Source organism: Trachemys scripta, chromosome 6 (assembly GCF_013100865.1).
Source record: "Trachemys scripta elegans isolate TJP31775 chromosome 6, CAS_Tse_1.0, whole genome shotgun sequence".
NCBI lineage: Eukaryota > Metazoa > Chordata > Testudines > Emydidae > Trachemys > Trachemys scripta.
Window position 1 is genome coordinate 123,823,929 of NC_048303.1, and position 23,079 is coordinate 123,847,007.

Here is a 23,079-nt window from a genome sequence, read left to right on the forward strand (position 1 = left end):
ACATGTACCAGTCCGCACTGTTTTGGATTGTTATTGAGCATAACCCGTCGTCTGCATGGACGCATGTCCTCTGGAATGGTGGTTGAAGCATGAAGGGACATATGAATCTTTAGCGCATCTGGCACGTAAATATATTGCAACGCCGGCTACAACAGTGCCATGTGAACGCCTGTTCTCACTTTCAGGTGACATTGCAAACAAGAAGCAGGCAGCATTATCTCCTGCAAATTGTAACCAACCTTGTTTGTCTGAGTGATTGGCTGACCAAGAAGTAGGACTGCTTGGACTTGAAGGTTCTAAAGTTTTACACTGTTTTATTTTTGAATGCAGGGGTTTTTTTACATCATTCTACATTTGTAAGTTCAGCTTTTATGATAAAGAGTTTATACTACAGTACTTGTATGAAGTGAATTAAAAATAATTTTTGTTTTGTTTTTTACAGTGCAAATATTTGTAATAAAAAATAAATACAAAGTGAGCACTGTACAACTTTGTATTCTGTGTTGTAATTGAAATTAATATATTTGAAAATGTAGTAAACATCCAAAAATATTTAAAATAAATGGTATTCTATTGTTGTTTAACAGCATGATTAATCGCACAATTAAGTGCGATTAATTTTTTTAATCGCTTGACAGCCCTATTACTAATGCAAAGCATCTCTTATCAGTTAAGCTAATTATAATTTAAAAGGAAAGGTCCATACAAAGCACAAGACTTCTTTTCTCCTAAAAGATTACATTAAAATGTCCGTGCCATATTAATTATATCAAATGTAAGTGTGTCTCCTGAGATTTCTTATGGATAAATGTGATCAAACATTTCATTTAAGTGAAACTGTAGTTCCTCTTTACTGTGTTAGCAAACAATTCATCAGAAGAATTCTGCATGTTTTAAATTAAATGAACTCATAGACTACAGGGGGACACATGGCAGTAAGAGGAAGGAAATGTGCTGCTTTAATTATTCTGTTTTCATTTTGGTTGTTGAACGACTACACAATACTTTATTTAAATAGGCAGAGAACCAATCCTCACTCAGTTTTCAATCAGTCACTACTTGAGCAAATTTCCATTAAAGTCAATAGACTTTTTCTTGAGAAAGGACTGAGTAAGGACTTCAGGGTTTGTCCTGTAATGATTCGAATTTCTGATTGGATTAAACTAATAACTGAAACATTAGATTACTTTATCGTTAATGCACTAGCTAATTGCAATTGAATTGGAAGTGGGAAGACAGAAAATGGAAATTCACAAAATTTAGATACAGCTTAAATTTTGTGAATTTCCATTTTCTGTCTTCCTACCTCCAATTCAGTTGCAATTAGCTTGTGCGTTAACGATAAAGTAATCTAATGTTTCAGTTATTAGTTTAATCCAATCATCTTAAATTTTATTCCTCTTCCTAAACCTTGCAGTTTGTTTTTACTCACTCTCTACTAAAACCTCTTGGAAGCATGAAGTGAAATCTGTTTACATACCAATGTTACCCTTGCTTAGCATACTAGGTTGCTGCTGTCAGATTATTCATGAATGTTGCGTCATTTGCATTCATCTCACTTAGAGAAAAAATCACAGAATGATTTATTTTGAAAAATAATGCAATATTTGGACTTACATGAACTGGGCAGATGGAGAGCTGTAAGATTAGACGTGTAAGATTAGAATTCTGAGACAACCTTCCCCATCTGTAATAGGGAGATTTATCTCCTAAGTGACCAGGAGCTAATCCTTTACTTTTAATAGTACTGTACTGTAAGGGGTGGGGAATGGATAGAACTGAAGCTCAGCTGACCCATTGCTGGCAGGGGGTTGCAGTGTGCTCATGGCATAAGACAACTGGAAATCACTACCCTCTCCTGCCCCGAGAGCCAGAAGAAAAATATGACTTGGGGGGGAGTGTCCCTGAGGACCAGTGCCTTCAGGTGCTACTCATGGGTAAGGCTGCGATTTAGTTATGTAGGTCCCAGAAGTCACGGAATCTGTGACTTTCAAAGACCTCCTCGACTTCAGCCAGCACCAGCTGGGAGTGCAGGGTCCCCGGCTGCCGCGGGAGGCAGGGAGGACCCCTGCAGCTCAGAGCTGTCAGCAGAAGGAGACCCTGGAGCTCCGAGCCCACACAGGTTGTGGGGGCCCCTGGAGCTCCCAGCCCACCAGCAGCTATCCAGGCTCCCCATTTTGTCATGGATATTTTTAATAAAAGTCAGGGACAGGTCACCGGCAACAATGAAAAATTCACAGAAGCCCATGACCTGTCCCTGACTTTTATTAAAAATATCCTTGACAAAATCTTAGCCTTAGTCATGGGGCAATAAAGCTTACACGTCGCCCCTTGCTAAGGTCTGTGCTAATCTAAAATTTGAAATTGCTATCTGAAGACAACCCCACATTAACAGTACAATAGCTCTGAGCGTCCTGAACAAAGTAATCTTATTCAGTTTTGCTTTTAATTTAATATTTCAAGGAGAGGAAAAAGTTTGGACCTCTTGGGTGGAACATCTGCTATGAATTTAATGACAGCGATAGAGAATGTGCCTTACTGAACCTAAATCTTTACTGTCAAGAAGGAAAGATACCCTGGGATGCCCTAACTTACATAACAGGTACAGTGCTTAGATATTTTATTTTAACAGTTATCTACTTCTAGCATTCCTCAATAAACACAAGATATTACTAAGCTATATAGCTATGTGCAACAACTTAGCAGATCTACTTTGATTATTTGTATAGGGCCATATTATGCTTTTACTTATAACTGTGGAACCCTACTGAAGTCAAATACAATTATCAATCTTCACCTTTTATGGCATTTTAAAGTTGGAGTCTGGGTAAGGCACTAGCTAAGTGTATGTCTACACTGGAACTAGCGGTGTAATTTCTGGCTTGAGTAGTCATAGCCACGCCAGCTCTGCTTGAGTTAGTGCACTAAAAATAGAAGTGTAGGCACAACAGTGTGAGTGGCGGGATGGGCTAGCTGTCCTGCTTATGGTCCAGTCTACAACCCTAGGTACCCTCACCCATCCCGCTGCTTGTGCTGCCACAACCACACTTCTATTTTTAGCATACCAGCTCGATCAGAGCTAGCATGTGTATGTTTCCCTGAGGTGGAAACACCTTCAGCTTTATTAATGCTCTAATAAATTTGTTAGTCTCTAAGGTGCCACAAGTCCTCCTGTTCTTCCTTCAGCTCCAGGTTAGACATACCCATTCAAATGCTATCTACCAGATTGGCATCAAGGGCATAGGCCAAACAGCAAAAACCTGTGTGGTTTTGAAAGGTCCTAAGCTATGTCCATCCTGCAGAGTTTCTGTTTGGAAGGATCTCCCGATTGGAGAAAATTAGCAACCTTCTAACTTGATGACGCCAGTCACCTTGAACAGAGAAGTCCCAGCATTCAGAGCTATTGTGGACACGTAGGAGCATCAAGCTATGACCCCTCCAATGGAAACCTGCTATCAAAGTAGCAATATCCAAACAGCTGCTTAATTACCCATAGCAACAAGATAATCATCCTGCAGATTATATCTCGTTAACTCCTTGGGCAAGAAGAAAAGAAAATTGCCAACTCTCACTTTACAGAGTCAAATACAAGTGATTTAAAAATTCTTCAGCAACTGTGGAGAGCCTGATAAATCTAATCTAATCATTAGTAATCACCATTGTATAGGATAGCAAACCAAGGCCTCTGTTCAAAATCAGTTTTTTATACTTCAATAAATCTTTTCAGGAACACAAAGGGGCCTGATTCATCACAGTGTTACTGCAGCTTCTCATGAGTGTAACTACATTGATTTCAGTGCAGTAACGACAGTGTAAAACTGGAGTAAAATAGTAGTGGGTAGTAGTGTAGGCCCTTCCTTCTGAAAGTAAAACAAGTTGGAACTCCGAGCTCATTGCATTCTGTACTGGTACCATGCAGTCAGCACTGATTATTAGAGAGATTAGATTATAATTTCTGGTTTTTGACAGCAAGAATTTAAGGTAATTTTTCTTCACAATTTCAGTAATGTTCCTGTTTGCTTTGCTGCTTAGCTGTGCTAAGTAAATTTTAGTTTGCACAATTAGTTAGACAGGAAACAAAAATGGTAGTTTTATGATAAAAATAATTAAAGTGACTTATGAAGGAATAAAGACTATCTTCCAAAGAGTAAAGTAAAAGAAATAGAAACACATTCACAGTGGTTTAGGCAAAACATATCTGATCCCTTATTCTAACATGTCCTTCTAGATTACCCCTGAAATGTGAAAATGCATTTCACCTATCTATTTCATGGTGGTTTATAATTTTTTACTTAATATGGCCTTTATCACAAACCCTGTAGTTTGGTTGTAGTATTCCACAGTTTTAGAATTGCTTTCATAGTAGTTACTTCACAAGATAGATATGTGAACATAACAGTTAAGGGTCTCTCCCTGCCTAGGTTTTACATTTTCCCCATTAGTTACCTGTACTATACAGCAAAAAATCCTTTCCCAATATAAATGAAAAATAGGCCCCATTATTCTGTTCTGTGTTTTGTCAAGCTGAAGATTAAAACTACTGTAAATTCTCTGAGATGAATACAAGTGCTTTCAAGCTTGCCTACTAAGTGAAGCCCTTTCTGTGGCACAAATTGCATCTGAAAGTGTTCTGTCAGTTTGAGTTGTAATGATTTGTTCATTCACCCATGTATATTAAATGCTTGTTTACAGCTAATTGATTTTACTTCAGTATCAGCCTCATGGATGTTACTTCAAAGTTGTATTGGACCAAATTCCCATTATCTTAAAATTACCTTTGGTTCACTTCGAGAACATTTATTTCATATGTTTTTAAGGAGGATGTATGCAGTGTAGTTGTAGCTGTGTCAGTCCCAGGATATTAGAGGGACAAGGTGGGTGAGGTAATATCTTTTATTGGACCAACTTCTGTTTAAGGTAGATGGATATTTGAACACTGGTTCTTCTGTTTTGTTTTTGTTTTTCCTGCATGCAGAATGAAATGCTGCCAGAGTTCAAGTTTCAGACCTCTGAGCAAAGTCTCTCCTGCTCCATTTCTCCTCCCCCTTACTCTGCCCCTTCCTTTTTCTTTTTTGATCAAGCATAACTTAACTTTAAATGGCCAGGTTTCCTAGCACTTCTGTGGTGTTGTTTTTTTAAAGCCTGTCTCCTAAAACACCTGAAGAAAAAACATGGTACCTGTTGTTAAATGTCTATAGAGCTGTTCAGATTTGTCCTAGGAGAACCGATCAATTCAGAAACACAACATCCCTATTTATCTCCCTTCACCATAAATGTCTGGTTCTGAAAGCTTCAAACTCAACTCTCGCTAGGGGAATCAAATGAATTGCCAGTGCATATACAGCTGTGGAAAACTGACTGCAGAAGGTATTCTGGGCGGAAAAGGCCTAGGCCACTGAAAATGAAGTCTGTAAAACTGCCTCCTGCTCATTCATCAACACCCTTGTAAAGGGCTTGGTCTTCATTCCTTCAGCACAGTCCTTCAGCAGCAAGCTGCTCCAAGCACTGGCCCTAAAATAGATTCATTCTATCAAATTTCGGAAACGGGAACCTTCTTTTTGTTCTCCTTATCTCTTCCTCCCCAATAATTCTCCTTATTTCTTGCTGTGTATCCAGTGTCTCAATTTAAGGTAAAGGCCAGGTGGCAGGATGGAGTATTGGTTACCTGATTACAGTGCCGATGCAAGCCCGTACGGGGCCATAAGCAGGAATATTTTGGTAGGCCCCTCACCCACGCACAACACATACTAATAATTAATAGGAGACTCCTTTGAGCTGCTCGGGGCCCTAAGTAATTGCTTAGTGTGCTTGTGCCTAGCGCCAGCTCTGCCTGATGACTCCTCCCCTAATTTGCCCCACGACATGAAAGTTCTTTGGGTCTCCCTATGATGGCTGCTTTTCAGATCCCTGTATGTAGTTAAATACTGTTGAATATGATATTACTCTTATGAGCTTATATATAGCTACTAAGAAGAAGATTGTGTTTCTGTATAGCTTTGAAAGTACGAAGATGATGTGAGTGTAGAGTCCAAGCTGTCTAGCTTCATGGACAATCTGAGCTGCCATTCAAATGTCTGAGATTAGGGCAGAAGTCAGTCCCAGAAAGGAGATCATCAGATAACAAATTTCTGTTACCACATTAAGGGCCAGAGTTTCCCGGTTCAAAATGGATCATGAACATTGTGTGTACCATTGTATGTGTATCTTGCATATGCAGTTACTCCAGTTACGCAGCAAATTCAGTGACTGTGAATACAGTTATTAGGTTAATTAGTAAAAAGCAACAGAGGGTCCTGTGGCACCTTTAAGACTAACAGAAGTATTGGAGCATAAGCTTTCGTGGGTGAATGCCCACTTCATCAGACTCTTGCTTCTGATGAAGTGGGCATTCACCCACGAAAACTTATGCTCCAATACTTCTGTTAGTCTTAAAGGTGCCACAGGACCCTCTGTTGCTTTTTACAGATTCAGACTAACACGGCTACCCCTCTGATAGGTTAATTAGGCACATGATATGCAGCTACCCAGTTTACATAGAATCATAGATCTAGAAGGGACCTCGAGAGGTCATCTGATCCAGTCCCCTGCCTCATGGCAGAACTAAGTATTATCTAGACCATCCCTGACAGGTGTTTGTCTAACCTGCTCTTAAAAATCTCCAATGATGGAGATTCCACAGCCTCCTTTGGCAATTTATTCCAGTGCTCAACCACCCTAAGAGGAAGTTTTTCCTAATGTCCAACCTAAACCTCCCTTACTGCAACTTAAGCCCATTGTTTTTCTTAACCTCTGAGGATAGGAGAAGAAGCAATTTTTCTTCCTCCTCCTTGTAACAATCTTTTACATACTTGAAAACTGTTATCATGTCCCCTCTCGGTCTTCTCTTTTCCAGACTAAACAAACCCAATTTTTTCAATCTTCCCTCATAGGTCATGTTTTCCAGACCTTTAATCATTTTTGTTGCTCTTCTCTGGACTCTACAATTTGTCCATATCCTTCCTGAAATGTGGTGCCCAGAACTGGTCACAATACTCCAGTTGAGGCCTAATCAGCATGGAGTAGAGTGGAAGAATTACTTCCCGCGTCTTGCTTACAACACTCCTGCTAATACATCCCAGAAGGATGTTTGCTTTTTTTGCAACAGCGTTACACTGTTGACTATTATTTAGCTTGTGATTCACTATGACCCCCAGATCCTTTTCCGCAGTACTCCTTCCTAGGCAGTCATTTCCCGTTTTGTATGTGCGCAACTGATTGTTCCTTCCTAAGTGGAGTAGTTTGCATTTGTCCTTATTGAATTTCATCCTGTTTACTTCAGACCATTTCTCCAGTTTGTCCAGATCATTTTGAATTTTAATCCTGTCCTCCAAAGCACTTGCAACCCCTCCCAGGTTGGTATCGTCCACAAACTTTGTAAGTGTACTCTGTATGCCATTATCTAAATCATTGATGAAGATATTGAACAGAAATGGACCCAGAACCGATCCCTGCGGGACCCCACTCATTATGTCCTTCCAGCATGACTGTGAACCACTGATAACTACTTTCTGGGAATGGTTTTCCAACCAGTTTTGAACCCACCTTATAGTAGCTCCATCTAGGTTGAATTTTCCTAGTTGTTTATGAGAAGGTCACGTGAGACAGTATTAAAAGCTTTACTAAAGTCAAAATATACCACGTCTACCGCTTCCCCCCTATCCACAAGGCTTGTTACCCTATCAAAGAAAGCTATCAGGTTGGTTTGACACAATTTGTTTTTGACAAATCCATGCTGACTGTTACTTATCACCTTATTATCTTCTAGATGTTTGCAAATTGATTGCTTAATTATTTGCTCCATTATCTTTCCAGGTACAGAAGTTAAACTGACTGGTTTTTAATTCCTTGGGTTGTCCTTATTTCCCTTTTTATAGATAGGCACTATATTTGCCCTTTTCCAGTCTTTGGAATCTCTCTGGTCTTCCATGACTTTTCAAAGATAATCGCTAATGGCTCAAATATCTCGTCAGTCAGCTCCTTGAGTATTCTAGGATGCATTTTATCAGGCCCTGGTGACTTGAAGATATCTAATTTGTCCAAGTAATTTTTAACTTGTTCTTTCCCTGTTTTAGCCTCTTCTGATCCTACCTCGTTTTCACTGGCATTCACTATGTTAGACATCCAATCACCACCAACCTTCTTGGTGAAAACCAAAACAAAGAAGTCATTAAGCACCTCTTTGATTTCCACATTTTCTGTTATTATTTCCCTCCCCTCCGTTGAGTAACGGGCCTACCCTGTCCTTGGTGGTGTTCTTGCTTCTAATGTATTTGTAGAATCTTTTCTTGTTACCCTTTATGTCTCTAGCCAGTTTACATATACAGCTGCAGTAATTACATGCTCAAATTAGGCACATAATTGTGTGCGCAACTTGTTTGAAAACCTGATATTTTTTTATTAGTCGACTTAGATGTATTGCAGTGTCAGATTTTATTAGTTATCACTTTCATGATTTAAAAAAAAATCTTTCTGACAGTTAAACACTCTTATTTCCATGAAAGTGACGCACAAAAATCATGCTGTGCTGGATTCTAGAGAAGATGAAAGTTAAAATTTTTAAAAGTAAAAGCTTTTTTATATGTGAATCGATATATGAAATTGTAATCTGTAAAACTCAAACACTGTTGCAGGTGAAATTACTTACGGAGGGCGAGTTACAGACACCTGGGATCAGAGATGCCTGCGTACAGTCTTAAAGAGGTTTTTTGCTCCTGAAACATTAGAATATGATTACAAATATTCTGAGTCAGGTAAATACAATTAGAATTATAGAGGATTTCCATTTAGGTTAATGCAAACTATGTTTGTCCCATTTTTTTATGATTTTGTGTGTTTGTGTTTTAGAAAAATTCTGATCTTTCTGTGATGAATCTTGCATCAGTCAATGGGGTCTGGTTCACTCTGTGTGTCTAAGAACTGGATAACAAGCTTAGTTAATGTCTTCCTAGTTTTTTATTGAGAAAAACGTCTCTTGCCCCATAGAGGACATTATTGGTAGTGTATCTCCTTCCATTCCCACAGACAGAAGTCTCTGACTCAGAAGTGCAGTTTCCAAAAAGAAGCTTTTGGCCCAAATTTTGCAGTATTTGAGAAGAACCTTGAGCTCTGTTGTGGACTTTCTAAGATTTTCAGGGACTCCGTAGAATGTGGTTCTTCTCTGAAAAGTCACTATGTAAAATATTACCTTCTTACTCTCAGCCTTGCACCTGATTCTCTTCTCATACTATTTTTACACTAGAGTGGTCCCTGACTTCCATGGAGTTACTCATGATTTACTCCAGCATAAATGAAAGGAAAATTAGTCCCACAATATGTATAAAGAGTTATATCTGCCGAATTTAGTGACAAAACTATTTTTGCTTGTGTTTTATACTTCCGTTAGCACTGCTGAGCCAACACAATTAATGGTAATAATTGTCCGTGCTTCTAACTTCTAGATCTTAGAACACATTGCAAAGATGAATAAACATTATCTCCATTTTACAGATGGGAAAACCAAAGCACAGAGAGGTCAAGGGTGAGATTTTCAAAAGTGCTCAGTCCACTCAGTTCCCATGGTTTTCAAAAGGGCTCATCTTAATCTAAACACTTAATCTAAAACTAATCTAGTACCGCAAATGGGAACTCATAAGTGGCTCATGGTCACATAGTTAGCCAATGGCAGCATTGGAAATAGAACCCAGGTCTACTGACTTTCCTGTCTAGTGCATATTTAGTGGATGATGCTACCTCCCGTAAGAAAGAGAGAACTGGATTGTATCTAATCCTTCTTGCACATCAACAGACTTGTTTGCTAAGATCCAATAAATTACAGTTGAGCAAACCCATTGAAGACAATAGGGTTTCCCAGGTGTCATCAAGGGCATAATCTAAAGACAAAGGGTTTGTGCATTTGTAATTGAGGGCAGAATTTGGCCTGCAGAACCTTTATCCTAGGTAATGGTGCATGAGAATCTATTTTGACTTGCATATTCCAGGGTGAATGGCAGGAATGGCAGATTAGAAAAAAAACATTTTTTTACTTGTGAACTAAGCATATCTGATCTGGAAATGCCAGAGAGATGACAAGCCTAGAACCCCACTGCTATTTTTACAGAGCCACTTCTCTGATTAGAGCTGTACTTTAAAGTCCTTACCAGAACTGGTCCAGGGCTAAAAGTTTAGCACAACCAGGAAGAGTCCAGTATTGCTGCAGGGTTTATAACTCCCAATGAGTCCTTGTATCCCGCTGATGGTGCTAAATCTTTTTACCCTGGCCATCTTCAGGGAGAAGGGAAGCTCTCTTGCTTCCCATTAAATATGGAAAAGATGCATAGCACCATGCTCAACAGGTGTTTGAGGTGGATCCCACTGCTACAAGCACTGCACATTGTCAGCATTCTCTGCCTGAAATGGGGCCAGAGCGTCAAACGAAGAGTTGACCAGAGGGACATTTCTCACTAATTTGGGAGCATTTTATACCCCCTTTGCGCTGTTGCAAATGACTACACGAGGCCCAGTGCAATGGAGCATCGAGCCCATGGAGTTTGAATCTCTCCTTCTTGAGCTGGGCTACTCCTAAGATTCCTTTTTTCAGGACTGCTCCACTCACCCCCTCCCCAGAAAGGCTTTTCTACCTCCCTTGTTATCATTGTGAGGCAATGAACCACCTGTCTCAGTGACTCACCAGAACCCACATCACCATTTCTCTGCAGGAACAACTGGGAGCAGTTTTTCAGACGTGCTGCCACCCATTACAAATCGATCTATTTTTGGTACTTGTATGGCACCCATCATTGTAGCCTCTGAGTGCCTGGCAATCATTAATGTACCTATCTTCCCAGAATCCCTGGGAGGTAGGGCAATGCTATGATTCCCATTGTACAGATAGGGAACAGAGGTACCCGAGGGTAAGTGACTTGCCCAAAGTCACCTAGCAACTCTGTGGTGGAGCAAGGACTTGGACCCAAATCTCCAAAGTCTAAGGCTAGTGCCCTGACCACTGGACCCTCCTTCTGCTCTATCCTACATACACAACTTCAATGCCTTTAATGTCATTTATTCGTGTCCCTTTATATGTATTTCCCTGGAAGAACAGGGGGAGTGGAGGAGAGAATTTAATTTCAGTTTGCTGAATATCCATCACAGGCCAGTGACAGATTGCACTTACTTCAGTCCAGCACTTATCATCTCAGCCACACCAGTCTTTCCTTCTTCCAGTCCTGGTAGTTATGCTGTTAACAGATGGCAATTAATTATGAGTAGTTAACCCTAGTTGTGTAAGTTGCTGAGCAGCTAGAAGCCTCCAAAGAGGAAAAGAACTGTAATGACCCACCAGAGAGTTGGAAGGCCAGTCAGGAACTAACCTGGGGCAGTTGCCACTTGTCAGGTTTTTAGCTCAGCAGTCAAGCCTGTGAAAGCCATTTGATTCTTTTTATTTTAAATAAAGTTTGTCCTGTCTATGCGATATAACAAGCAACATCCCATATCCTGCTCAAGTTTTTACATTGTTTCCTCAGGCAACAAATATCCAGTTGTTTTTCTGTTCCAGAATATAACCCATTTGCTTCAAAAGTTCTAGTTCCTCTGAAATGCTAAGACACGCTAATGCAAAACATGAAAATGTGAGACTTTTGGCCCTACCTTTGTAAAATTCTGCCTCTAACAATTTTAGAGTGTCAGAATCTGGTATATGCCTGTCACTCATAATGAAAAATGTTACCATCCAAATGTATTTTAAAGCATATTCGTATTGATGTTTTGTTGTTTATGTGGTGAATTCCTTTACTTCTTTGGATGTGCTTTCAATAATTTAAGTTTTTCCCTAATAATATACAATATATACATTTTGACATTTCCATACATTTTTGCTCATTTATTTCACAATAAAACATTTTAATATGGAGTCTGTATGTGTATTTGTGTAACAGGTATATATTTTGCCCCTATGGCTGATAGTTTGCAAGATTATAAAGACTATATTGAAAATTTTCCTTTGATCGACGACCCAGAAATATTTGGAATGCATGAGAACGCCAATTTGGCTTTCCAGGTTTGTAGGCTTTTCTTAAATACATGTTCTAAATTAATTATATTAAACGAATTATACTTTGTAGTTTAAAGGGAGAATTTGATTTAATAATTATAGTTTGTTAAGCAGAAATAACAAGCAAGAATTGCTAGGGAATCCACCTCTACTCATTAGATTTATTTTTTCCCATATGTAACTCCCGAATATGTTCTTTAACTTGTTTCCGGTCAAGCTGCGTTTTTATGAAGTGCACCATGATTTATGCTGGACAGTTGTTTATTGACATTGATTCTATCCTTAGATTTACACAAATCAGCCTCTTCTTATGGGACATTATAATTCTGGATTAGACTGATGAGAGATGTGAAGGAATACTGACAACCTGTTCAGAACACGTACATTAATATTTATTAAAACATATGCATTTTCCCTAGAGGGACCCAATCTTCCAGAATCCTTAAATCCACCCTCATAGTAGTCTAGGAAAAACCGCATTACACACATACAAACACTCATTAAAAATAGTTAGATAATGTGGTTGAGATTTTGAAAACAGACTAGGGGATTTAGACACAGATCATAGAATACCTGGGTTGGAAGGGACCTCAGGAGATCATCTAGTCCAACCACCTGCTCAAAGCAGGATCAATCCCCAAACAGATTTTTGCCCCAGATCCTTAAACGGCCCCCTCAAGGATTGAGCTCACAACCCTGGGTTTAGCAGGCCAATGCTCAAACCACTGAGCTATCCCTCCCCTGAGCTGGGTGGGACTCAAGTGATCTGGGTTCAGGTTCTGGCTTCACCAAAGAATTGGTGGCCTTAGGCAAGTCACTTAATCTCCGTATGTCTTTGTTCCCTATCTGTAAAATGGGGATAGTGATACTTCCTTTCTCCCACCCTTAGAATTATCTATTTAATTTGAGAGCTCTCCAGGAGAGAGACTGTCTCTTGTGATGTGCATGTACAGCACCTAGCACAATAGGGCTTTGATCTTGATGGGTAACTCCAAGGTGCTACTATAACATAATGATCTTTCATTAATTTAGTGGAAGTTAAATGTCTAAGTCCCCTAGACCAGCAGTTCTCAAAGCCAATCTGCCGCTTGTTCAGGGAAAGACCCTGGTGGGCCGGGCCGGTTTGTTTATCTGCCACGTCCGCAGGTTGGGCTGATCGTGGCTCCCACTGGCCGTGGTTCGCCGCTCCAGGCCAATGGGGGCTGCGGGAAGCGGCACGGGCTGAGGGACGTGCTGGCTGCCCTTCCCGCAGCCCCCATTGGCCTGGAGCGGCAAACCACGGCCAGTGGGAGCCGTGATCGGCTGAACCTGCAGATGCGGCAGGTAAACAAACCTGCCTGGCCCGCCAGGGGCTTTCCCTGAACAAGCGGCAGCCCAAGTTTGAGAACCACTGGAGTAGAATGAAGACAATCATTTAATGTAGAGTAGAATTTATAATAAATATATAAATTTAATATTTAATAAATTAATATTAATTTAATGTAGAGTGGGGGAAATAATTTAATAACAAACTCCTGCTAGTGAGTCACTAAACTCCTACAGAAAAGTAAAGCCTAANCAGGCCAATGGGGGCTGCGGGAAGGGCAGCCAGCACGTCCCTCAGCCCGTGCCGCTTCCCGCAGCCCCCATTGGCCTGGAGCGGCGAACCACGGCCAGTGGGAGCCGCGATCGGCTGCACCTGCTGACGCGCCAGGTAAACAAAAGGGCCCGGCCTGCTAGGGGCTTTCCCTGAACAAGTGGCGGGCCAGCTTTGAGAACCACTGGCCTAGACTGCTTTGAAAATCTCAACTACACACTCTCTCTTCCACACACAATATGCCATTGAAAAGCAATATCTTTTGTCTGTCATAAGCACTGAATTAGAAAAACATCCACTTTTGCTTGTAGTATAATATTAATTCTAAAAACTAGACTAACGTCGCAATAAGCTTACGGCACAGCACTATAAAAGCAAAAGCCTGTCATACCACCTAAAAAAAACAGAAGATAAACTACACATTATTTAATAAACTTTGGTCCTAGGGGTTTGAAGCAGGGATTTTATAACTTCCAATAGTAAGATAATTAAAAACATTAAAATTTTAACTCAACTTCCTTAATTTTAGAGTCTCATTCAGTATATACTGCAGTAAGTTTAATGAACTAAGTTAGAAACGTACTGAGAAAAAATGCATTTCACACTTCTTTCTGTAGAAAGCAGTAAAAATTGTTACTTTTAGATAGGTCAATGGGGAAAATAAATACAAATCTTTTTTTATCTAATTTTAAATGTTTATACTGAATTCAAGCAGCATCAAGGTCTGGAATTCAGTGCAGTGGAATGGATGCATTTTATAAGAGATGGAGGTTGAGAAAAAACTATTCCCATGTTTTCCAGCTTTTTTTCATATATATATGATATATATATATATATGACTCAAAATAACACACTCAGTGATCATGGTGACTTATTTCTTATGGTAACAATAGCTGGTCAAAAAAGCCACCTAAAAACAGAGCAAAGTCCTATTTACAGATTTCAATTACATTTTCAAGTAAATTCAAGAATGAAAATATCGTGAACAAATTATAAAATTTTCCTTGGAAGAAATTGGTTCTGAATATAAACACCTAAAAAAAAAAGAGAGAGAGATTAAAATATTTAAGTAATAACTTGTGATGGCAAATTTTTAAAGATTCACTGCTTTTCTGTTTTTCTCTTTGCAGCGTAAAGAGACTAGCACTTTAATCACGACAATACTTGAGGTTCAGCCAAGATCAACTGCACAAGGATCAGGAAAAAGCAATGATGAAATTGTTCAAGAGCTTGCTAGCACTATCTTGACAAAACTGTCTGGTAGGATAGTGTTGTTAATGGGTTTTTGCCAATATTACTGCATATATATATAATGGTATTTGGGAAAAATATGTTTGTTTGTTTGTTTGTTTGTTGAAGAACCTTTTGCATATATAGGAAAACTGTTATCACTGGAGGTGTCAGGGTTCCTTCCCCACTCTGAACTCTGGGATACAGATGTGGGGGCCCGCATGAAAGACCCCCTAAGCTTAATTTTTACCAGCTTAAGTTAAAACTTTCCCAAGGCACAAGTTCCACCTTGTCCTTGATCGCTGCCACCACCAAGTAATTTAAACAAACATTCAGGGAGGGCCACTTGGAGCTCTACCTCCCCCAAAATATCCCCCCAAACCTCTTCACCTCCTTTCCTGGGGAGGCTTGAGAATAATATCCTAACCAATTGGTTACAAAGTGAGCACAGATCAAAGCCCCTGGGTCTTTAGGATACTGAAAAACAATTAGGTTCTCAAAAGAAATTTATTTTAAAAAAAGATAAAAGAATCACCTCTGCAAAATCAGGATGGAAGATAACTTTACAGGGTAACAAAAAGATTCCAAACACAGAGGATTTCCCCTCTAGACAAAACTTTAAAGTTACAAAAACAGGGACAAACCTCCCTCTTAACACAGGGAAAATTCACAAGCTAAAACAAAAGATAATCTAACACATTTCTTTGCTATTACTTACTATTTCTGCAATACTAGATGCTTAGTATAGGGAGATGTATTTACCCTGCCCTGGCTCCTTTGCTGACTCCGAGAGAACAAAACAAAGACACAAACAAAAACCTTCCCCCATAGATTTGAAAGTATCTTCTCCCCTTATTGGTCCTTTTGGTCAGGTGCCAACCAGGTTATCTGAGCTTCTTAACCCTTTGCAGGTAAATGAGGAATTAACCCTTTACAGGGTAAAGAGGGATTTTATGCTACCCTTAGCTGTATGTTTATGACAGGAGGTATATGGTGGTATCAGATGTGAATGTATCTCCACACTGACACAATAAACATACACGTAACTACATGTAAATAGAACTTGTTAAAATGGATCAAAAATATACTGTACTTTAAATGATAAAAGGGGAAAAAAACAACAATTCATAATTAACCTATAGCACTTGCTATAGGGGGAGATTTTCATAGGGACAAGGCACGGTTAGGCACGTAACAATCATTTGTGCCTTTGAAAATCGTGCCCCAAAGTGTTACTGAGACAGAAAACATACTAGAATTTAAAACATTTTGCATGGATAATCAAAATATCCAGATTTACACTGGCTAGACTATACATTTATAGAGATGATAACTTTTATGCTTCAGAATGTAAAACAATCAACAGCTGTGTGGGGTTAAGACTACACTGTCGTCATAACTATAATGTTATTGCACAATGGTAAAGGTTTATGCCTTCCTGTAAAGCATCTGATACCGGCCATTATTGGAGACAGGATATTTGACTAGATAGACCAGTGGTCTGATTCTGTATGGCATATCCTACTAGTTGTGTGTGGCATATAGACACAGTGGGGAAGACATCCCCAGAGAAGGGTGGTGATTCAGGTGCTTAAATCCTGTAAAAGTCAATGGAATTTAAGTATGTGCTTTAAAGTAAGGCACACGCGTACGTGTTTTCCTGATTTTTCTTAGTCAAAAAAATCTCTTCCTTAATGTTTATTCATGAGTGTGACAGGGCGGCCTATAAAACGAGAACAGAAATAGAAAATATTCTCAGCTTGGGGCTAAACCCAGTGCTATATGGCCTGGCTGTGGAGACCTGCCTTCCCAAAGGCATTCTCCCTTTTCCATCTTCTAAGCAGCCACTCTTAAATACCTATTCAAGAAGAGGGACAAGCTTAACTGGCGCTAACACCCTGCGAACAAAGGGGAGCCTCTGCACATGGGGACAGGAACTTTTAAGATGTGCAACTAAAGGCCTCAGTCCTGCAATCAAACCTGCACAGGGAGTCATCATTTACCCTCACAGAAACTCCTGCGCAAGTCAATGGGATTCCATGCTGGCAGGCCCTTATGCATACACAGAACCCCTTTGACTTCAGTGGGGTTCCAGGCAGGCAGGAGGGTCCATCCATGTGGTTCTGATTGCAGTGTTAGGGCATAAATTATGTTGTGAGATTTAGCTATTGCATATAAATGCAGTGTTAAGAGATCCTTCCTAATGCGCCTAAGAGCTGGGGGAACGTGTCGTTAAAGCTGTTCACCAGAAAACAATGAAGATTCCCTTGGGGAACAAAGGATGAAGCTTGTTGCTATGATATCCTGTCATACCAATTAGTTTGTCAGAACATAAGATTTTCTAAACAGTTGTAACTGTTAAATCCATGTACAATAATTACATTTTTTTAAAATTATGCACCATTGTGCCGTTAATACGCAAACACATCAGGTGCAATTATCTACATGTGGTGGTTTTTTCCTAAACTCTTGCCCCAGCTAGCGAAATATCACTGAAATTCTCTGCTCCGTAATCATTGTGAAGATGTTTAATTTGTTCCCATTTTAAGAAGAACGTGTTTCAATATGTTTTTAATGTCAAATGGTTTAATGGTTTCTCTTTGGAGAGAGGTGGAATGTCTTGATTTTCAAACATGTATTTTGGAAATCTTTCTCAGTAATATGTACATTTTATTTTCAAGGGAAAATGTTGTTTGTAGACTCTGTATTTGGTGAACTGTTCTCATGCTCGCAGTGCTGCATGTTAAACAGCAGCACCATGAGAAGAATCAAATTTAGTCTAATAACAAGAGGCCAGATCTTCAACTGGGGTAAATTGGCACTGCTCCGTTGACTTCAGTTCAGCTGATTTGTACCAGCTGAGTCTCTGGGCTTTCTTGCCCAAACATGTATATTGTTAAGGACAAACCCTGCCCCTCCTGTGAGGGCACTAGCTCACGAGTGGTCCTGCTGCCTCTCTGCCCCAGGGAAGATTTTGGATGCCGGTGGGGCACAGACCTTCGCTCTACCCAGGCTTCCCTGCACATCGCTACCCAGCAGGGGTTCAGAAGGGGATTGGGACTGGTGGTGCACCACTCAATGATCCATCGCTAAGGCTAAGATTTTGTCATGGATAATTTTTTTCAGTAAAAGTCATGGACAGGTCACGGGCAATAAAGAAAAATTAACGGAAGCCTGTGACCTGTGCCTGACTTCTACTAAAAATATCTATGATAAAATGGATGGGACTGGGCAGTTGCGGGGTAGGTGGGAGCTCTGGGGCCCCCACCACCTGCGGAGGCTCAGAGCTCCAGGGTCCCCCTTCCCCCTCACCAGCAGCAGGGAGCGCTGTGGGAATCCCCCTGCCACCACCGCAGTGGGGAGCTGCGGAGGTCCCTCTGCTCCTCATGGCAGCCGGCTGCTGCGGGGTTCCCCCTGCCCTTCTGTGGTGGCAGGGAGCAGCGGGGGTTCTCCTGTCCCACCGTGGTGACTGGGGAGCTGCGGGGTTCCCCCTGCCCTTCCACGTCGGTAGCAGGGAGCTGCCAGGGTCCCCCTGCCCCGCGGCGGTGGGCGGGGAGCTGCCGGGGTCCCCCTGCCATTGGCAGCGGAGGTACCCTGCAGCTCCCTGCTGCTCCCAGCTGCCAGGGCTGAAGTCACAGATTCTGTGTCTTCCGTGACCTCCGTGCCATAACCGTAGCCTTATCCATCGCTCATTCTCCCTGTGTGAGGGAAGGTGGGCATGGGGGAGGCGACTCCAGACCCAAGACTGCTGTAGCAAAGCTACTCCCAAAACTTGGATGGGAGCAAGCAGGGGGGTTATTTCCCGCCAGTCCCTGAGGAGCTCCCCAGCAGAGGTGAACTTGGAGACAGCTCATCAGGAAGGAAACTGGCAGTTTTCCGATTGAGGGATAACATTGTTCCTCTCCTCCTTCCCTCGCAGTAGTGACACCAGCTCTTTCTGAGTGATAAACAAGGGCTTCTATTGCAGGAAAACTGGATATAGACACTGCTTCAGAAAGCCTTTTTGTCAAGGATGACAAAGGACGTGTGGACTCTTTAACTACTGTACTTGGACAAGAAGTGGATCGGTTCAACAATCTGCTCGACTTGTTAAGAGTATGACACTCAATTGACTCATTTTACATTGGGTGGCAGTGTTACTGGAAGCTCTATAGCTAGATTGTACCTCTGCCCTGTGCTCTGTCGGGGTGTAAGGGCCCCCCTTCGTGGTGCAGTGCATCTAACGGTTACCCACAATCACAACTCCTGCAGGGGCTCTTACTGAGATGTTCCTCCCACGGCAGGTGAGGGAGCAGGCAGAGCTGGCTGGCTGCCAGGGGACGAGTATGCTACACTCCTTAAATGGGAGTAGTAAATTACTCCCGTCCTCCCTAGTGAAACTGACTAGACGTGGCTGTGTATAGAGTCATAGTGTTTAAGGCCAGAAGGGACCACTAGCTCATCATGGCTAACCTCCTGCATATCACAGGCCACCAACAACTGAAATGAGACCAAAGTATGTCAGCCCACAGGAGAGTAGGCTGTTATGTTCCACAGGCAGCAAAGAGGCGGGACCAAGGTGTAGATAACAAATAATCTACCCCTAAATAGCTGGTTCTGTTACAGTGTGGGATCACCTGTTTAAATGTTTGCAACCATTGCATACTTGTCCACTTGGTAGTTTTGCTAGGTGGATTTCATCATTAGCATCTAGAGAAATTATTTAAACTCCTTACCTAAGAAGGGCCGCACAGATTGTTATGGGTGCAAGGGATTATGCTTACTCTTGCTGTCAAAACGTTGTAGAAGAGAGTATTCTTTAAACAGTACTAATGTTGGGTGGGAAAACGTTTGACCAGAGTACAAGGAAAATAAAAGGTTCAGGCTAGTGGTTTGTGACCGTAAATCATATGAAAATCCACAATCCGATTATGTGGGGAGGGAGGCGCACAGTGCCAAAAGTCACTGTATACATTAATTTGATCAAAATATCCTTTATTTTTGCAGTAAAACCTATCTAAAATTATTTAAACACATTCCAGCCAGTTAAAATAACCATCTCTAGTACCTGTTGCTTCTATTCCTCGGCAGCCAGAGTCCAGGAAGGTGGGTAGAGAGAGAGATACTGTATCTTCTTCTGCACTGCTTTCCTGCCTCTGACAGTTCTGTAAACTCAGTGACTTTTTCCCTAATCCCAGAGAAAACACAGAGTCTGAGACCCACCTACAGGGGCCTTGTGACAGGCTACTATATCCACTGAGGAGATGTCTTGTTCTCTCATTGGCCAACTCTGACTGGGACGTGAGAATGGTCATGGCTCTGCAGGAGGTGGTCATGATCAGGCACTTAGCTTCCCAGATTTTAATTTGGCAGTTTTCAGTGTTCTCTGAAATTGGTTCAAATGTTTATTAGCATGTCCACACATCTGCATTTAAAAGCCACGAATGTTATTTTAGATGAAGTTCATGGGATCCACAATTTCCATAACAGCCATTGCAAAAAATGCAGCTTCAGTAAAGGTATTTATGGTTTGGTACATTATAACATTTTTATTTTTCAGAGCTCTTTAGAAACCCTCAACAAAGCTATTGCTGGTTTTGTGGTGATGTCGGAAGAGATGGAGAAAGTATACAACAGTTTTCTTAACAACCAAGTTCCCACACTCTGGGCCAATGCAGCATACCCTTCTCTGAAGCCATTAGGAGGATGGGTAAAAGACCTTGTACTAAGGACAACCTTTGTAGATGTAAGTAAATTGCCTTATGATGAGGTGGTGTGCTAGGTCCTTGCTCAAGGACTGAATTTGGTCATTCCAGAAGCTTGAAAGAGAAGCTTGGCCCAAAACCACCGTACCCAAACTTCCCACCTAATCCTCTCCCCAGAATTTTAAAATCAAAACTGTATAACATATAACGCTCTCGGAAATCCTGGATAAAGGGGAAAGAGGTAACCCAGATCCAAATACTGGCCTTATCCATTTCTGGAGACATGGTTTCAATCTGCTTTCAGTCACAAATGCCATTGTGCTTCATAGGAAAGGCATAATGCCATCGGGGCACTGGGAGGGGCGCACTGGGGAGCTGCTCTTGCTACTCTCTTAAAAAGGAGCTACTTGCACTCCCCACAACTCAGCTATCTCAGCATTTTCCTGTGTGCCAGGGAGATCATGCCCCATCTGGGACTGGTAGCCATGCCAGTCGTGGTAGGTTTTCCTTTCTCCTTCCCCTTCAGTAAGACATGTACTGATATTTATTAACAGTTTCCCGATCTCCACCATAAGCTTGTTGCTGTTACTAGTATCGGCGTGGACTCACTGGTACTGCAGGCACTGCCATTGCCTGTAGGCTCCCTCACAGCCCTTCGCTTTCCCTTCCCACAACTCCTTCCACCTTCAAAGTCCCATTTTCAAAGTCTCTTCAGAGGTGATCAGTGGGCCATGGGAGGATTACATGATGGATCTTCAAAAGGTTTGGCTAGGAATTGGACAAGTAGTTGAGATTGTGGTTGCTTCGCAGACCTAACCTCTGGAGTTTTTCCTTTTGAGATGTGCTCCTCCCTGCCGTTAATGTAGAAATATCACCTTTTCCACTTCAGTTTTCACCATGCTCCTTGTAGCGTGTCTATGCCAAGTGGGATGTAACATGCCTATTGGCCGTGTTCTGTATGGCAGCCTGGCATTCTATAATTACCACCTTGGGATCTGGATCCAAATTTTGTGGTTTAGGATTATCTCTGATTCAACTGCAAAGTCAAGGGGTGTTAGGATCAGGGGACTTGGGGCAACCTGTTATGGAGTTACATTGGTCACTGTTAAAACCTTCCATTTTGCCCTAGATAAACAGATGTGGTTAACTCAGTGTTTGCAGTGTTCCCTGTATTTCTCTGTGTTTGCCACAGGGAATATCTAAGAACCAGTACAAATACTATGATACATTATTTATTTCTTAAGGCAGTTTGACAAGATTTTAATGATAAGCACTGTAGGAGCCAGCTGTAGCATGCATACTTTATAAGTGTAAAGTAAAATGGACATGTCTGTTACATAAGATCTTTTTTCCTGTACCATAAAGAAGTATAAAATTAACCGTACGTGGTTTGAATCTTGTGGAATGGGGTTCTGATCTTGGGACCAAACTCAACTCTGCTGTTTGTGGGTGCAGTTGAAGTCAATGAGGTTGTGCCAACTTACAGCAAGTTGAATTTGGCCCTTAATGTAATGAGAATGTGCAGGAAATGTGAAGCTTCATAAATAACATCCACTAAAATGTTCTGGTTTTAGTCCTGGCTCAGAAGGGGTCAACCGAAGTCGTTCTGGATCTCTGGTTTCTTTTTTCCACAAGGATTCCTGACAGGTAAAAAAAAAAGTCAATAAAAGTAATGTACATGTGTAAAAGCTTGTCTTTCCTGTTGCCTGCTCTACAAAACAAAATGTGCCAGGACACAAAGTTGCCAAGTCCGGGGTGCTCCGAAGCCCTGCATGTGTTTTCCGGGACTTTCAGGGCTTTCTTCTTTGCACATAGCTGAAAATGGCCTGGGTTTTGAGCAAACAATAGCTCTTTGGGGCTGCCATCTGCTGAGCTGTAATCAGGATTGCCAGTCCTTGTGGTACACCCTCCCTAGTGAGACATGCAGAGTGTCCTGTTTTGCCCCACCCCACCAAAGAAGAGAAATAGAGATAATTTCCTACAGCCCAATAACTCTCACTAAAAGCAAGTGGAGCCTTTGTATGAGAAATAGAAGCAGAAGAGTGTGCAGCCCTTTCTGGCTCTGTCCTTTCGCTTTTACACCTATACAGAGAAGCTGGAGGGGATGGTCTTTCCAAGCCTTAGCTCTGCAAGAACAGTACGTATAGGAGGAAAGCCTTTGCTAATTCTCCCCTCACTGAAGCAGAAACCAAAGATTGGAGACAGCATCACTCAACCTGATTCTTTTCCTCCCCTGAAAGAGAGAGGTCTCATAGCCCTGTCTCCAGCCGAATCCCAGAAAGCTGAAAGACTAGTATAGTATTTCATTGGAATACAAGTAAAGAAAGAAAGTACATGTAAATGAACACAGTTTGATTTGTTTTAGGCAGACTGTTTTCAAGTAGGCAAAGAAAGCATCCAGATCGTTGTTACACACTATAAATAGTTATTACTGAGAGCTCTGCTTCCTTGATTGCAGAGTAGAGTTAATAATTGCAATACTTAGATTATAAAACTCCCACTTGTCTGTCACTAAGATATAGGGT

The 23,079-nt window shown here is 41.3% G+C and overlaps 1 protein-coding gene across 1 annotated transcript in view; it reads left to right on the forward strand.

Moving 5' to 3' along the window:
• The window catches only part of DNAH6 (dynein axonemal heavy chain 6), a 190,541-nt gene that overhangs the window by 161,754 nt on the left and 5,708 nt on the right, over window positions 1-23,079 (forward strand). Inside the window, exons 64-70 of the mRNA XM_034774925.1 lie at window positions 2,464-2,602; window positions 8,670-8,789; window positions 11,949-12,070; window positions 14,771-14,900; window positions 18,838-18,965; window positions 20,410-20,595; window positions 22,129-22,201. Of these exons, the coding sequence (XP_034630816.1) occupies window positions 2,464-2,602; window positions 8,670-8,789; window positions 11,949-12,070; window positions 14,771-14,900; window positions 18,838-18,965; window positions 20,410-20,595; window positions 22,129-22,201 (898 nt within the window). The remainder of the gene's footprint in view (window positions 1-2,463; window positions 2,603-8,669; window positions 8,790-11,948; window positions 12,071-14,770; window positions 14,901-18,837; window positions 18,966-20,409; window positions 20,596-22,128; window positions 22,202-23,079) is intronic.